The sequence below is a fragment of the Chanos chanos genome, chromosome 9 (assembly GCF_902362185.1).
Source record: "Chanos chanos chromosome 9, fChaCha1.1, whole genome shotgun sequence".
Taxonomy (NCBI): Eukaryota; Metazoa; Chordata; class Actinopteri; order Gonorynchiformes; family Chanidae; genus Chanos; species Chanos chanos.
The window spans coordinates 33314484-33332709 of record NC_044503.1 but is presented as its reverse complement, the minus strand read 5'-3'; the positions used below and the strand labels follow the sequence as shown (position 1 = coordinate 33332709).

The 18226-nt window shown below is 40.7% G+C and overlaps 2 protein-coding genes across 2 annotated transcripts in view; both read left to right on the top strand.

The window, feature by feature from the left end:
* Positions 1 to 1077: 1077 nt before the first annotated feature.
* On the top strand, positions 1078 to 4820 carry them4 (thioesterase superfamily member 4). Its single transcript, XM_030785466.1, has 6 exons — positions 1078 to 1233; positions 1560 to 1749; positions 2142 to 2304; positions 2990 to 3100; positions 3913 to 4037; positions 4712 to 4820. The coding sequence occupies exons 1-6, from the start codon at positions 1078 to 1080 to the stop codon at positions 4753 to 4755; spliced, it is 789 nt and encodes a 262-aa protein (XP_030641326.1). The 3' UTR covers positions 4756 to 4820.
* A 4539-nt stretch (positions 4821 to 9359) lies between these two features.
* rorc (RAR-related orphan receptor C) overlaps positions 9360 to 18226 on the top strand; it is a 30845-nt gene continuing 21978 nt past the window's right edge. The window contains exon 1 of the mRNA XM_030783771.1: positions 9360 to 9605. Coding sequence (XP_030639631.1) covers positions 9545 to 9605 — 61 coding nt within the window. The 5' untranslated portion in view covers positions 9360 to 9544. The remainder of the gene's footprint in view (positions 9606 to 18226) is intronic.

Genomic DNA, 18226 nt, shown 5'->3' with positions numbered 1-18226 from the left:
TCTCTATTCAGAAGAGATATGTACTTTTTTTTGTACCTCTCTGGCCAAAAATCCATTAAATACGAATATTAGCCGAGGCTTCATAGTGGAAAAACAGGAGAAATTCTACATTTTACCCACAAACCTCTCCAGCTCTACAAGTCTGTCTGTCATCTCTTCATCTTTCTGAGATGGTAAACAAACAAACAAACAAACATGTGTAATCTACCACAACGGTCTGAAATTAAATTTTTTATATACTTCATATTTTATTCTATTTTATAAAATCAATACAATATGCATGCAACAGTTGTGAGTGTAGGGCAATTTAGATGCCATTTAGTTACCTTAATTCTGTCCTTTTCTCTTTGTACATGTTTGTTCTTAGAACGTCGTTCTACGTTGCCAAGCATTTTAAACTCTTAAAAATCGATAAAAATAAAAACAGTAAATGTAAAGATCAGACAGTGAAGGCACTTGAAAATATACCTCGCAAGAAGCAACAATGACGTGTTACCATAGCAATATCCTGCGACTCCAACCGGATATAACGTTTCAGTAAAACGCCAATAAGAGTGAAGCATTCCGGTCACATGGTTAAAAGGACTCGTGTTGGCGATTCCCATACATAAAGTACGGTTTCTTTGATGTCATCCGCGGCTTTCAAAGTCATCAGATAGACCGGCAAATTCCTGTGGTTAGAACACCACACCTAAATTGTATTTTTTTCGCAAATGTTCGCTTTTCAATATTGAGTCGGATGGTCGCTCGCTTTTAACCTTAAAAAAAGACTAGTTTTGTCAGTAATTCAGTGTGAAAGCTGTAGCAGTTAGCATGCTGCTGTCAACCTATTGCATCATAGTATTTTGGTAACTTGTCGTAACCGCTAAAATATAAATATTTGTTGGGGGTTTGACATCCATCCAAAACACCCGCGGGCTCAACCGGTTTCACTGTCTTCGACCTATTTTGTCGTATTTTATCGTATGGTATTGCAATATTTACGCTACTGTATATGCTACTGTATGACAAGGAGTTCACAAAAGTAGGCAGCGGGTTTAAGTATATTGTTACCACGGATAAAAATACATTGTCATCATGCTGCGGCGCGGCTTTCAGTTGGTGAAAGGTCTTGGACAAATCACAGGTCAGAAATTCTCGACCGGACGGAACGGCATCACGATTCGGCCACTGCTTTCCACAGGGACTCAATGGGACACGGGTTCTCCATTCCAGACCATTCGTCCTTTGACGGTAAAGTCAGTTATTGTTAGAGCAACTTGTGTGAAATTATTTGGATTTTGTGTAACCTGTGGGCTCGTTCTGCTATTCATTTATTATTAGTATTGATTACTTACTTGTTTTTAGAAGTTGACCGTAAACAGCTATGCGGTTCAGTCGTTAAGTAACGCATAAACCCGGCTACAGTCATGTCATATTTGAAATTTCTTGAATTTGTCTTGCTGGGAATGTTGTTTCTTTATTATAGGAGTCATACTATCAGTAGATGTTATCCTTTAGTCAACTATGGAGTACATAGGTCATGAATTATATATGTAGTACTTCTTTTTGACCAGCAGATGTCACCATGGCCATTCTCTACTCAACCCCGAGACTATAGTTTACCCAACGCGTCTTGGAGCGAGGAGATGAAGAGATTATACGACCATTATAACGCGCTGTGTGAAGTGGAGGTAGAGGGAGGAGGGAAGCGAAAAGGCCCGTGGAGGAGGTTACCTAGCTACAACCGCACAATCAAATATGCCACAGGTGAGTGACTGCTGTCATCCTCTCCCCTTGCCTGGCTCTAAAATACGATGTCCATGTGTTTATAGCCCAAACAGTGTTTGTTTAGGATGACTGAGGGTTAGGGGTGGGCTGGAGGGAGCAGAATGTTTCTCAGTTGAAGTGAACTGACTGATTAAGCATTGCTGTGGCCTTTATGAATAATTTAAAATAAGCTCTTGTTCTGTCTCTCGTGTATACACAATACACGCCCTCTTCCTTTCATTTGCCTGAAGTGAACAAGTGTGCTTTGCAAATTTAAAAATCTCTCTCTCTCTCTCTCTCTCTCTCTCTCTCACTGTGTGTGTGTGTGTGTGTGTGTCTGTGTGTATGTATGTTTGCCTGTGTATATATGTATGTGTATGTGTGTGTGTCAGGGGGTCGTTGCTTGAGTAAAGTGCTGCAGGCGAAAGCTCGTCTCTTTACGAGGAACATCGAGGAGCAGGGCGCGGGGTTTGAGTACGTTGTCTTCAGCAACAAACAGGAGAAACGCTGTGTGTGTGTGTTTCAGGCTGGACATCTACTGGAAGGGCCACCAGGGTGAGTTTTACACACACACACACACACACACACACTCACTTCTTATGGGTTTTAGACCAATGTGTACTAACAGTAGAAGTATATCACCTCAATGCTGTTTTCCTCCCTTGCACAGACATCCACAGTATGCGTGATTCATTTACTCACCAGTAGGTGGCGACATGCTCCTCAAATCCAATTACAGTTTTGCATAAGCTCATCATATGTTATAGGCAGGAGCAGCTTATGTGTCATAAGACAAACGTAACTGCACACAACACTTAAAATGAAATCTGGTTAGTTTAAACCTGGGGCACTCAAGTTCAGTCCTTAACGGCTGAGGTTCTGCTGTTTTTTTTTTTTTTTACTGTACTGCATAATCAGACGTCGATCAGAGTCATGTAGTGCAATATTTAACAGGACACATACACATAGACATTGTAAGTACACACACGTGTTTCTGTCTAATTACGAGGTGAGGGCAAAACCCAGAATGGCTCTGGATCTCCCAAGACCAGATTTTGAAGAACTGTACACAAAATTGCCCATGTCTGTACAAAATGGTTCCTGGAGTTTGTTCTAATAAGGTGGCCAAATTATTTTTTGTTGTTTTTTTTTTTTTCTTGTTTGTTTGTATGTTTCCATTACACTTGGTCATATCACCGCAGTTCATTTAATTGCATTTCCCCCTTCCCCTCCGTTTCAGGCACGTTCACGGAGGAGCGATAGCCACGATCATCGACTCGGTGACGGGCACCCTCGCTTCCTACCTGTCGGGACCCGTCATGACGGCCAACCTCAGCATTAACTACCGGAGGTAACGCTAATGGTTTTTTTTTTTTTTTCAAACTGTTATTTCAATGGTTTGCTAACGTTCACATCCGAGTTAATCACCGTTGAACGTAAGCTAACACATATTTCATGGTTTCTTTAATGGTTTTAACAGCATTTACACTCTAAAAACGTTCATGATTACTTTTGACATGCTAGTGTTCAGTAAACATTCTCCTGACCGCTACAGTAACTCGCTGGCATCGGGAATGTAAGCCGCTGTTATCGACTAACTTTTCCGCTCCATCAACGTTAGCTTAGTGCTAAAGTGACGGTATCCAACTCACTTGGATACTGAGAGTCAAAGCTAATGCTAACGCATGTTCACTCAGCGTTCTCGCGGCGTATGTTAAACGTGATGCTGACAACTGACATCCACTCAACACGTGCTTTGGTTTTAGGTCAGTGTCAAATGCTGACACTTTTTATGTTTCCCACACAGCGTCTTTGTTTCCTGAAACAAGGGCTGTAGTTTTACGCCATGCTTTGTAGAAGCTCCTGATTAGACGGGCTTTCGAAATGATTCATTGATGGAAAGAGTTTTATATTTCTACGGCTGTGCACTTCAGAGCAGAAATGTATGTTTGCAAAAAAGAAAGAGAAAGAAAGAAAAAAACAAACAAACAGAAGAAGATTAAAAAAATAGCCTTCAAGGACTTCATATTATTAGGATTCCCTTTATGCCAATTCTAAGCTTTTTTTTTTTTTTTTTTTTTTTATGACAAATAGTCTGTGCAGTGCGAGTTGTCATTATATTTGTGTAATGACCTTTGATCTTTGACCCCTGTCTTTGGACAGTCCCATTCCACTTGGGAGTGTGGTTCTTGTGCACAGCAGTTTGGAACGAACAGAAGGCAGAAAGACCTTCGTTACCTGTCAAGTAACCAGTGCAGATGGCTCCAAACTCCATACTGAAGCCACAGGTAAGGCACATACACACACACACACACGCACACCTATACACACACACACACACACACATACGCTCACTCAGTCCAGATATCTCCAAACAAGATACACACATGCATACAGGTTTGGTGCCAAACTATACACTGATGATGCAGGAAAAACACACACACACTCACGCACACACACAGATAGACAAACGTGTTTTTCAGCTCATGTCACAGAAACACATCTTACGTTTCATTCGGAGAGTCATCAGTCACCTGAAGTATGTTTACATGAATTCCCTTATGTCAGCTGGTCCTCAGACATATGCTTATCTCACAAACACACGCACACACACGCACGCATGTAAAAGTTTCTCCATACTCCATTCTTATCGCCCTCCTCCATACATACGAACATGCACACACACACACACACACACACACACACTCTTAAAAACATGCACAAACGCACACCCATACCATTTAAAGCCACTGCTGATATCTGTATTGAGCACCCATTTAGAGTAAGGTTACTGAGCTTTAATTAACATCTGTTTCGTTTATCTGTCTGTTCGTCCATTACTAATGCACAGTGGATCTGTCTTTTTACTGTTACAAACTCAAATTTTTTAAAAAACATTTTTGGTAATTTCTTCCTCTTTCTCTCTCTTTCTGTCACTCTCTTTTTTTCTCCCTCCAAACAGGGTTATTTGTGTCAATTAATGTAGGACATTTATTTGGAGCATGACACACACCAGTAAACCCAGATTCCACCACAAGCCTGCCAAGCCGGTAAAAAAGAACTCTGCACTGTACCCGTGTGTGTATGGATGTATGTGTGTGCATGCGCGCGTGCGTGCGTGTGTGTATGGATGTGTGTGCGCGCGTGTGTGTGTATGTACGTGTGTGTGTGTGTTTCCCTATGTGTGTGTCGAGTGAGAAAGAAAGTGATAACCTCTGTAATGCCTATGAAATGAAGTTGTGTGCTTTAGATACTGTGTGTGTGTGTGTGTGCGCCTGCGTGTGCGAGCGTGCGTGTGTACTTTTTTTGAGAACTCGCGCAAAACGGCCAAAACATGAACAAATATTTGACCTCATCCTGGTGTGGTGAACTTTTATTGCCAGTGTTAAATTTAGAAAAAAGCAAAAAAAAACACGTTTATTCATTTAAACATATCGCTGCTGTCTCTAAAGTGTCAGCCTACAGAATGTACAGAGGTTTCACCAAGTGACATGTACACAGTGTCACACAGCTACATCACTGGGGTGGAAAATGACGAGGCTTGAGCTGCTACATGAATGCATATGAACTTATACTGCCTTTTACCAGTTGCTTTTTTTTTTTTAATCATATCTGTAACGTTTAGGGCCTTCGTAGTTAACACTGGTTAGGTAAGACAGTTGTGTGGTGATGATAGGTGACGGAACAAAACTGACAGTGGTGTCACTTGGAACTCTAGGCTTCTCCTGAAGCATTGGTCATCAGAACACGCTAACTTATTTATGACAACGAACAAATATTACATTATATTGTATTACATTGTATCCTATTCTATTCTATTCTGTCATATTCTGGAATTGTTTAATACCTACTGTAATAGGGCCAGTAGTACTGCTGATGCTCTGTGCCTTTTTTTTTTTTTTTTTAAATGTTAATAATTTATGACAGTTGTTGAATTATAGCATGTTGTTATAACAGTATTTTTTTTTTCAGTACTTATTTTTCTGAGTGCTTTTATACTTTGCTAATAAAGCACTTTTACCTCTGAGAATTCAACATTGTTGTGCTTTCCAACAACTTAATTTGTTGTTGTTGTTATCATCATCATCATCATCATCATTATTATTACCATTGTTATTTATTTATTTATTTGTTTGTTTGTTTTTTCCTAAAACTCACTGGTCTGTGAGTCATGTGAATGAGTGTTTGTTGTTGTTGTTGTTGTTGTTGTTATTCATTTATAATATAGATATCTGGAAAAAAATATCATTACTCAAAAAGGAGGTGCCAATACTACTAGAACGAATTCCAAATCTTAAACCAGTTACCGGGAACCAATATGTTTTATTTTTTTCTTTTTTGTTCCTCCAGAATTTTAATTTGTCAGCTAATCTTTACTTTGGCTTTCAATGATGTTCAGTTTTTTTTTTTCCGGATCATGACTCTTCTTCTTTCTGTAAAGGTTCCCAACTGACATCTGAGACCCTTTGTTTTCACAGTTACTCTCCCAGACTAATGGGAAGCGCGCTCATCCCCTCTATGCAGTTAAATACCTGATGTATTGATTACACTACTTTATTTCAGACATTTCTCTTGTGTATTCAAGGCTCTCTGACAAGGAGCTCATCAGCACTGTAATTAGTTTCAAGTCTGTATCACTTGAAGTGTGAACGCGTCTGAAGTGAATCGATAATTCCTGAATGAGCTTTTAAGTTCTCCCTCTTTTTTCTTAATGCTGAAAAACAGCTCATGCCAAGTGCCTGATTCAGTTTGTTCGCCCTTGCTGCTGACATACTTCAAGCTTGACCTGGTGCCGCTCTGGCTCTCTGATGTGTAGTTTTTACCCAATCACCGCAGGGCTTGACTGCTCCAACCAGTCAAGTCCTCCAATCACCGCAGGGCTTGACTTCTCTAGACCAATACCCTTGATACTCATTTACATATTCCTTCTGGGTCCCACCATTTATCTGTAGCTTTGGAATTCGAGTTAGAAAGCAGAATTTAAAAATTTAAAGACAGGCTTCGCTGTTGTGAAGGTGAGGAATCAGGAGACCTCTTCTTGGTTAACCGCTGAACTTGATACGCTCTCTCTCTCTCTCTCTCTCTCTCTCTCTCTCTATCTGCTTCAGCCTGTCTCTCTTGAATGCAGACAGAGGATGTGAAGGTATCCCCAGTGTCTGAGAGATCCTGTGTGTGTGTGTGTGAACCTTGTTTATGATTTTATCTCCGCTAACAAAGACGCTCTCTCACAGAGAACACTCCCTCCCACCTCCAACTCCACCTCCACCACTACCACCACTACCACACTGCCTTTTGTCTCTCTCCATCTCTCCACTCTCCTCATTTCCTTCCTCATTCAGTCCATCATCAACTGCGTTGTGCGATCTGTAAAATGTATTCAGAGACAACGCAGCTTTGAAGTAAGGTATGAAGTTATTTAAACGAAATTAAATATTGTTGTCAGTTAGTCCGAGGTTCTCTCTGTCCCTCTCTCTCACTCTCACACAGATACTCTCTCTCTCACTCACTCTCACTAATTCAATCATTTTTCCAGTAAAAAGGGACTTGCTGCCACAAGAGGGTTACCGTAATGAATGACACGTTGTCCACATCAGAGAGATGACGATTCATTCGAAGACTCTTTGAACTGTCTTCAGGTGAATTCACAGTTGTAAAATTCCGGATAAATACGCACAGCTAAGACGTATTGGGTGTGAGCTTATACGGTCTCTGCTTAGGTAAATTATCCCTGCATAGTTCTGAACTAACGGACAGTTCAGGAAGTTAGAAAGTAAAGTTTATTCTTCATTAGGGTTTACAGTTTCACTCATTAAACTTTTATGTAGCGAACACAAATGTCTCGTGTGACAACGGGCATTCGTTGCGGTTGCGCTCTGCGTGAGACAATGATAAACGCGGAGTTGGTGCCTCCTCTCGTCTGCACTGGGCCCCTCGCTTAGGATGCAGACTCGGTCGGCTAGAGTGGGTTTCCAACCCAGGAGGAGCCGATATGGTCTCGGTTAGGACGGGGTGTGCAGTGGCTTTTGTGGGAGCCAAGAGGTGATGACCACCCAGTGCACAATTTTCCGCGAGTGAGACTAACGTTAAAACCAAACGCCTCTCTCTCTCTCTCCCTCTCAAATACCCAAACACAAGAGGCTTTGCTGTCTTTACCTTCACAATCCACGTCCCAAACAAAGGCAGATTGCAATCGGCGTCAGTCAAATGCCTTCAGCTTTGTCATATGAGGAGCCAAAAAGAGACCGCAGATAATTAATCTCCTAAAGCCACCGCAGATAAGCAAGCGGAGGATGTCTGCGCAGTCAGCGCAGCCAACCGAATGGCAATGGCCTTGACCACAGATCTGAAAAACTGACACACAGACTTGACTGATCGGACACGTCTAACTTTAGCTTACTTCACCCAAACTCTAAACACACACAGGGGCCAACGTTATCTGCATGTTTAAACTTTTTTTCCCTCCATAGTTGACAGAGAACAGAAGACATCGTCTTCAGAATGTCTAGACTTTCGACGGATCAATACTAATTTAATACTACATCTACTTATCCAATACTAAATACTACAAATCTAACGAATATGCAACTTAGAAATGGGCAGAGAGCAAAACAATAGATTAAAAAATGCTGCGCTTGAGCCTAACGATAATAGGCCTACGGAGTAGCAGTGACTACGTTTGATTATAGTCATGTCACCTTAGGCCTGTTCATGGCGCAGCAGTCATTTAGGGGATGTGTTGTTATTTTACACGACGCGTTCTGTCCATTTACCGTGTGTGTTTCGACACACTACCTTGCTGGCACGCTGTAGCCTACTCTTTGACGGTGTAATTCAGGCAACTGCTGATTACGTAACAGCGAGTTCGAGTTTACGAGGATTAGTGCCCTTGTTGCCTACTGCCCGGCTCACATACCCGTTTAGTATGCAGTAAAACAATAATGCAAAGCTTTTGCGAAACAATAAAATATTTGAAAATATTCAATTATTTGTGTGAGACAGGTTATGCACGCAGGCAGTTCATATAGGATATTTACTGTAATGATAGAAATGAACGAAACCTGTTTAGACTAGTGTTTCAAGCAAATTCAGATAGCTTCAAACTCTGCTTTGAGTGTTCATATTATCTGTGATTGTGATCTGTGAATGAGAAATCGTCTAAAATGATCAGAGTGTCAGTTAAACGGTGAAAGAATGAGACGCGCGGCCAACGCTCAGCGCGCGCATTACATAATGAATGGTGACATAACACCGTGTGAGCTCGGGACGGCTCCGGGAGGGGGGGGGGGGGAGCGCACGCGGAGCGACCGGGTGAATTTCCAACGGCCCGTCGCCTCCTGTCAACCGGACCGGTGACTTAAGTCTGGGTTGAACTCTTCTTTCCGTTCTGAGATGACAATTATGTTGTTTGCAGAGACGTTTAGATAAGTCATAAAGTAGTGCGCCTTTGCATTTCACATGAAACTGACGTACCTGCTGGTAAATATCAACTTTAAGAGAACTGGGTGAAAAATGGCGATGTCTTTGTTAAAACGCTTGCGGCGTCCAGGACGTTAGAGGGACAGGTGTTTTTTTTTTTTTTTTTTTCCTTTTTCTTTTTTTTTTTTTTTGGTCGCAGTTCTGTTTTTAACGTAAACAGCGGTAGCTGGCTTTCTGATATATTTTTGTTAACTTCTTAATTCTGTAATATTTTACGTATCCGATCAAAACTTAACCACAGTGTTATTTAGAGCTACGTAAACAGAGCCGACGGCCAGGTGTGTGAGGCTGCGTGTGTTGGAAAGTCCACGGAAAAGTTATGGAAAATGTCGAACCTGAGTTGCCGGACCCGAGTGTTACCGACGCTCAGAACGGACGAGGTAAGAGAGACTAACATGCAGTGTACCAGCATGCCAGATGCTGGAGATGAATTCCATTGGTAAGAAGACGCATGCAGACAGAAGACGAATTCTAAAATAATGCGGCTGTCTTCCAACAACTTGATTTAGACGTGTGCATTGGCCGAAGATGTCTTTTTTTTCGTTTTTGAACTTGCATGATAGGCAATGTCGGTTTTGTCTGAGTGCGTGCGTGCGTGTGTGGTGTAAGGTGTGCATATGTGCACGCATGCGACTCGCAATATCAGTAAGTTTGTTACAAATATGACGGAAGATTTAGGGGTCTGTCTCTTTCTCTGTCACTTGCTTCTCTCTCTCTCTCTCTCTCTCTCTCTCACACACACACACACACACGCAGTTCAGCACATAGCAGTGGGTTGGCACAGTGACACACTAAAAATAAAGTGCCCGTCTGAGTGGTTTAGAACCTGACTGCACTGCCTTCACCCTCTTTCCTGTCTTTGTGCCAAAAGCTGTGCCAATTAACGATGTACCATCACCGCGCGTGGCAGACTCATTCGAAACTGTGCTACTCTGTGTCTCCCCGGCCACTGTGTAACTGTCAAGCAGCACCGTTCTTTTACTGACACAGCAGCCTGATTCAAAGCTGTGAAAGTCTCGTAACATGGGCTGCGATTCAATCAAACCACAGTCTAAACGCTTATTTGAAATGTTGTGAAATATTCGACAAGCTGTGTTCGCAACTAATTATCTCTACTTTTTTTTTTTTTTTTAAATTCTAACATCGGTTATTTGCATGAGGATTTGTGGTTTCAGGGAAAGTGAAACTGTTGTGTTGTATAGGCTAGTTTGAATCTGGACTATGGTCTTTGGTATTTCTAGCCCTGGGAACCAATCGAACTGCACATTTTTTTTACACAAGTGTTGTGCTAACATGCCCAATCATCTTTATAATCAAGCCTAGCCCTCGGCTATCTCAAACACGTGTACGATAGGCCTACTCGATATTTTAGGGAATGTTTACCCCACGTTAGTATGCCTCCTAGCTGATGCTGTAACGTTAATGTTCTTAAAACATTAAAGAAGTGTTTTATGAAAGTTAGCATACAAGCAGCACTTCATATCTTGGGAACTCTTATCTTAAATTTGGCCTTTCAGTTCCCCCTTTTTTTGTGTTTAACTTTGGCCTTAATTCCTAAACACACTCTTTCCAATCCTTACGCCTTCTTTCCAGAAAACTAAACAGGCTAGTGGAAAAGACATGGTTTCCGTCGATAACTTTTGGTTTAGAAGACATCTCGATCAACTGCTAGCCAAGCGAATATGAATCGTACCTGAAAAACCTTTGATTGACGATCTCATTACATGGGAACTGGGAAGTTAGTTTATCGCTGACAGTTACGTTTGGTTAATGATCAACTTGTCATTATGCAACAACAGTTTGGGCACAAGATCGCAGCATATACAATGACAAACATGAATTCGGGGTTATTTGTAGAGCAATTTGCATTCACAAAAGAAAAAAATAGACACTTTATCTCGTAATTCTAAGTTCGTAATTACAAGCAAAGCAAAGATTTCGTAGTTACGAGATCAGGATCACGTAGGAGAAAAGGCCACAGGAGAAAGTGGGCACTTAATTGCGCTATTGCCTACAGTCATGTCCTTCCTGTAGCGTTGTTTAGCAACGATTGATAATTAGGGTATCTTAACTTTTCTCATTATTATGAGATCGTGATACTGATCCTTTTAGGAGACCTTTTCTCGTAATAAAGAGATCTCTTCTTGTAATTACGAGATAGTAACTGATAATTACGAGACACGGTGTCTTTTTCTTTTCTTTTGCTTCCGTAAAGAAATGCATGATATTGTGAATCGTATTTTAGCTTAACCCGAGAAACTACACAACAGGAAAACATGACTGATGTTTTTGGGTTTGTCAAGCGGAGGGCATTAATGATTCAATGTCTTTGAAGCTGCCTGAAAAAAAAAATGCTTTTGTTTGTAACCGGTTTCAGCATCATACTGAATGATGACTTCACACCTTGGGGCTTGTTTTAGTCATAACACGACTGAAATGCTATCACGACTGTAACATGTGCGAAACTTTTACATTACTTGAACACATTTTTGCTGAAAACCAATTTCAGCTAGAATTTACAGTAAATTTAACTTCTTTTTATTAACGCCGTTCATTTCCTAGAGGGGTGGTGGTTGGAGACAAATGTTTTTTGTTTGTCTGTTTGTTTCATGATCAAAAACATTGATGGTAGGTAGTTTGAATTTTCGGCCATGGTGTTTCGATATTTCTGACTCGGACAAAAAAATTCATCTTAACTCCTCAGTCGCCCTGGAGACAGAAGGTTTTGTCCTAGTGTACTGAAATCTAGAGGTTTATAAAAACAGAGACAATCAAAAAACCTCTTGGGATTATCCTGGTGTACATGTTCATGCCTTTACATCAGTGATCAATGGGTATAATTTACAGAGGGAACAATTTCTTACAGACGGTTAGGTCCAATTTTAGTGATGTGGGAGCCTTAATTTGTGATTGGTGATTATGTATGAGGTAAATAATTAATGATAATGTTGATTCCACCCAGTCAGGGTACCTCCATTATGTTTGTTCTCCTCATTACTTGTCTGACTCCCTCTCTCCTCGCAAAAAACTTCTCTCGCGCACTCATTGTGTTTGACAGTGTGTTTTGCAACTTGCAGGTGTTTCTCTCTCTCTCTCTCTCTGTGTCTCTCTCTGTGACAAGAGGAAAAAACCACCCACTATAGCTTTTACGATTGAATTAATCCACTGGAACCCTAGTCTAATATTAGCTACTGTACTGTTCTCAGCAGTGGGTCAGAGATCCTTAAAATTCACTACCTACAAGTCTCTGCCATTTCAAGAGATCTGATCTGTAATCGCTACTGTATATTACATAAAGAACTCTCTCTCTCTTTCTTTTCTCTCTCTCACTCTCTCTTGCTCTGTCATTCTTTGAGTAAAAATACTCCTCTGTGCTGCAAGAATGGTCCTAATCTGGGTTTAATGAGATAGGATTAGTAGTTAGTTGTGTTTGTTTGGAATCCTGATCTATTTCCAGAAGCTGATTGGCTTTCCTTATTCGCAAGCTTAGGTCCAGTACCCCACTGAGCTCATTACTCACACAAAACACACACATAAGCACACACACACACACATGTGCACACATGTGCGCACACACACACACACACACACACACACACACACACACACACACACACACACACACACACACACACTTTGAAGCCTGAAACCCTGTGTTTGTGAGAGCAGAAGGGAGAGGTGAATGGAGTATGTCATGTTAGAGGAGAGGATTTTGGCTCGGGTGCACAGTGTGAGGTGAATTGTGTGTTTTGGGTGTCAGGAGGGATGTGTGTATGTGCGTGTATATTTGTGTGTGTGTGTGTTTGAGGGGGTATGGGTAGGTTTGACTTTTCAGATGTATTACAGATTCATACGGTGTGACAGAAGATGGATTTGTGTAGTGTGTTCCAGTCTGTATTAGACAGATACGTGTGGTTTATGTGTAGATATGTGTTAGTAGTATATACATACACTATCATTCATACATACAAACAAGTTTAAACACTGAACATGTCTATCTACTTATTGGGAAATGTTACAACAATTCAACTTAAGAAAGAGTACACTTGAAAAACACAGATAATTTACTAACAAATGGAAAAGAGTCCTTGTACATGCGTGTCTTTTAAAATGGTAATGCATCGATGCCTTGTTGCGTCTGAATCAAAGGCTTGTGGATATGTTGAAAAGATAAGAATATCAAGGGTTTCGTGCAGTCCTCAGGGAGCAAAGTCATGCTTCTGATTCCAGCTGTAAACCAGGCGTGTTTATGTCCTAGCTTGTCAGGAGTGTGTAGTGTGCAAGCAATCAAAAACAAACTTGGAGCAAACAAACAAACAAACAAACAAACAAACAAACAAACTCAATCTTGGAGGGTTTACAGACATGAGGGCCTGAGTTATACACTCCTGGTTTGAAACTTCACAGAAATACAGACAGGCATTCTCTTGGGACAACTTGTGTGGCAGCCCAGGGTCCTCGGAGTCGTACTGTTACACAATAATCAGTCAGAACAGCGGAGGACATCTGTCACCCACTGGCCCAATCAAAATGTCATACACTGTATGTGGAGTATGTGCCAACATGCCTTTGTGTCTCTGGGGCTGAGGTAGTGTCAGTGTCAGTGAGGTATCACTATGTGAGGGTGTGTGTGTGTGTGTCTGTGTGTGTGAGACTCTGTGCGTGGGCGTTGTATTGTGCCATCATGTTTCAAAGTGTGTTTTGCAACATGCAGGTGTTTCTCTCTCTCGCTCTCTCTCTCTCTCTCTCTCTGTGTGTGTGTGTGTGTGTGTGTATGTGTGAGAGAGAGAGTAGGTATGTTTGTAGTAACTGATAGCATGCTGACTGTGAGGTGCTGATAACAGGGGCTAAAGTGACAGTTTACTTTATTGATAAACATTTATAGCTGTGTGTGTGTGTGTGTGTGTGTGTAAATATGGGCTTTACAATTCACTGGTACTGCTGCTTCAGATATTGTTGGAGTGTCTTCATTGACATGAGTTTGGTTTTCAGTATGTTGTTATGTCTGGTTTGGCTGATATTGAGTTCTTTTTGGTTACCTGCTCCCTCGTGAGCTAACAGTTGCCTGGAATAGCCGTCCTTAAAGGTTATACACCTTACTTTAAACATGGCTATCTGGGCTGTCTGTTTTAAATAAGCAACGCTGTCAGGGTATGGGACAGCGTCCAATCAGCTTTCAGATAGGTTACCATGGCACCTAAAGTAACCTGCGTGATACAGGGCACTCTTGGAAGCTTTTAATCTGTGGCCGACGGGTGAACCCTTTGTGCTTTTTAGTGATCATAGACACTAATGCACACAGTTACACACACACACACACACGCACGCACACACACACACACACACACACACAAATATTCGAGTATAATGACACACACACACACACACACACATGCGGGCACGCACGCACACACAGTCAAACAAAGCCAGACACACTACTCACACATACATACACACACACACACACACACACACACACTTACATACATGCACACACATGTGTATAGACACAGTCAAACACACACACACAGATACAGATGCTGACATACACAGCTGAAAACACATACAAGGCAAATTCACTCTCAGGCAAGGCACACTTACCATCTTTAATTTTTTCAAATTTTAAAACATTATAGTCCTTCAAACTGCCCAATTCTATAACCTCTCTCTCTCTCTCTCTGTATGTGTGGATGGAGAGAGTTAACAGTTCTAAACAGAGAAAGAGAGAGAAAGAGAGAAAGAGAGAGAGAGAGAGAGCAGTATACATAAGATGACAAAAAGAAGCCACTTGTGTTTGTGTGTAAATGTGTTTGCATTCATCAACATGCATGCATGCACGTGTGTGTGTGTATGTGTACACGTGTGTACATGTACCTACATGCATGTATGCATGTGTGTGTGTGCATGTGTTAATGCGTGTGCATTCATCTACATGCATGTATGCACATGTGCGTGTGTCTGTGTGTGTACACATGTGTGCATGTACCTACATGCATGTATGCTTGTGTGTGTGTGTGTCTGTGTGTGTGTATGTGTCTGAGTGTGTCTGTATCTCTGTGTGTTTGCAAAAACAAATTTATACGTGACAGAAGAGGCATGCTGGCCGTTTTTGTGGAAAGTAGAGCGTTTTGAGGTCGTTAAAAAAAAAAGACGTGGTTTTTCATCATGTGGTTTAATTTCCCCCTAATTTCACTTTATCTGCCTCAAATTTGGGCTCAAATTAAGTAAATATTCTAATCTGTTTCTATTTTATTCTACCCTCATTTTTCTTTCATTTTAAATGAAACTTAATCGAGCATTTGATTCAAACATTTGCCTTCAAGTGGATAAGATGAAGAACTTAACATTAAACGTATAAAACCATTCAGTGACACTGCAGCGTATTGGACCAATCAATACAGGACAAGATAATAATGATAATAATGACACAATCTCTAATATCTGTAAATATCTATAATAATGCTATAAGGATTTTGAAATATTGGAATCAAGAAATGACAGACAGTAAATGACACAAAGACGGGTCTACAGTCCAGGAGACACAATGCAAACAAATGATGTCAACACAGTAAATACCAGGGGTGGATAAAGCAAAAGCAGAAGTACTCTTGCTATAAAAAAAGTACTCTAAGCAGAGTTAAACTGACAGCTGTTTTTGTAAATTGTAAATGAGTGACTGTTTTACCCTTACTTAAGTATTTTTCAGGAGGGATACTTCAACTCTACTTGGAGTACTTTTTTTTCTTAGTAAGAGTACTTTTACTTTTGCTTTTTACACCCCTTGTAAATACAATGTGCTCCTGTTGGCTGGGTATGTCAAAATCATAGCTGTCTTAGCAATGAAACCAATATCATAGATGGTTTCTGGTATTACTCCCTATCTTTTATCAACGATGTGAGATACTGAAAACCTGTTCTAGTGCTTAAACTCGTTTTACAATGTAGGGTAAGTATTCTGTCAATTCTTAAATATAATAACCAAACAAAACAAAATGAAACAAAACAAAACAAAATGAAAACCTGCAGGTTAATGAGAGGGGGGGAAAGCAGTATCATTCCACACTACCAGATGCTCTGAGGTAAAAGGCCCCTCCACTGTAAGGGTCAGTCCAGTCATAAAACCAACAGGACACTGCAAACGACTCTCACATGACTGCACTGTTTTTTTTGTTTTATGTTTTGTTTTTTTTTGACGTATTGAAAGAGGCGTATGTTCTACTCTATATGCTTCACAGTTTGTGAACTGCTAGTGAGAGTTCAGAAATATTCCACGTCTACATCGCGAGTAAACTGTCGCCAAAAAACTGTTTTGTAGTCCTAGACTGTCTAAAAGATTAAATTAATAAACATCTGATTGTTTAGCCTGCGAAAGCCTTTCCATACAGAAGAGTCAATTTTTTTTTTTTGAGGAGGGGGGGGGGGGTTGTCTGAGAACATGGTGAATACTTATGCTGCTCTGCTGTTGGAGGATATCATCTGGTCGATTGTCCCCGCATGAGACAACAGACCTTTAGAAGAGATATGGTGCATTCCGTCAGACGTGGGGTGTCTGTTAGTCACACAGGTCCTTCAGCAGAGTGATTAAGATCTGCTTTAGCTTCGGTTTACTTTGGTTAGGTGAACTTTTTTTGATCTCTTGGAAGGGAAATTCATCTGTTACCATTGGCTTTCATCTGATACCAAACAGACACAGCAAAAAGCCCAATTAAAAAGACAATTATGACCGAAATGAACAACGAGCATTATTACTCGACGCTAAAAAGGGCGCCGCTCTTAAGGGCACAGGCCAATGGGTGGGGGGGGGGGGGGTGTGTGGCTCATTCCATGCCTCAGATAAGAGAGATTTAAAAAAAAAAAAGGAAATAAGGAAATGTCAATTCAGCAGTTTCAGAATCTTTTCCAAAAATCAGTTACAGAACAGTTACGAATATTACTGAGCCTTAGTGGTAATGACAGAACTGATATCCGACATACACGGTCAGACTCTGTCGTAACGCAGCCTGCCGACCGTCCGGCCAAGATCGCTCCTTGTTTACTTCATATGTAATGGGTGAAGTTGTTTTTGGTTTAGTAGCGTGAAGGACTCCAGAGTAACCAGAGAGCAGATGTTTTTAGGCAGCTATTTGATCTCTCAACTAAAAGCAGTCAGGTATACAGAACAATACATTGTCTGTTTGTAGTTTATTTTTGCGTGTGAATTTCACCAGATCTTGGCGGTCACTAACTAAGAGTCTTAGATGCTGCAATGCCGCAAGCTGAAAGGCTTTAATAATCGGAGAAAAAAATACCGGACTGTTAAGTCTTTAGGCTCTTAAGCGCCGTGTTTCTTTCCTACTGGAAATATACGGGATGTTTTACGCTTTGAAGCGAAGGCTGATGAAGATAGCGACGGTGAAAATGAATGATGAAATATGCTCATTAAAAACGCAAACATTTTAACGACGCACATGGTTTGTAGGACAAAAGACCTGGTTCAACTGAGCCTTTCAGCATTGCAGGCTGAAGTATTACTTAGCCCTTTACAAACTTACTGGATAATTATTTCCAGACTGACACCGGTAACACAGAGATCTGCCTATTATATATTAAATCATCTGTAGGAACAAAAGGGGAAAAAAGTTGTTAAAGTTACGCATGAGTACTACCCCCCCCCCCCAAAAAAAAAGAAAAAGAAAAAAAGAGGCATGAACTATCACAACTTTGTAACTAGTCCACATTTTACACCTCCTTGATTTTTATTTCTTTTAAATCATGTTGCGTACTTTTAATTTTATTGTTTGTGTAATTTTAACTTCATTCTGTAAACACTGAGCTGAAAGGTTGCCGGGGTAACAACAAACTTGTTAGGAAGATAAACGTCTATAGAAAGAAAAACAAATCTAAGTAGGCGTGCTTTAAAGTCTTTGCTTAACCAAAGTGTTTATATCAGCATTGTTGTTCACGAAGTACAACTGACTTTTTTTTTTCCATTCTGATATTTTTGAAGATTTAAAAGTTTAAA

Bases quoted from the DNA above. Each gene is read 5' to 3' on its own strand.
- them4 (XM_030785466.1), top strand. From the start codon at position 1,078: ATGCTGCGGCGCGGCTTTCAGTTGGTGAAAGGTCTTGGACAAATCACA. The intron at 2,305-2,989 runs GTGAGTTTTACA...CCTCCGTTTCAG, and splicing joins CTACTGGAAGGGCCACCAGG to GCACGTTCACGGAGGAGCGA. The intron at 3,101-3,912 runs GTAACGCTAATG...GTCTTTGGACAG, and splicing joins CTCAGCATTAACTACCGGAG to TCCCATTCCACTTGGGAGTG.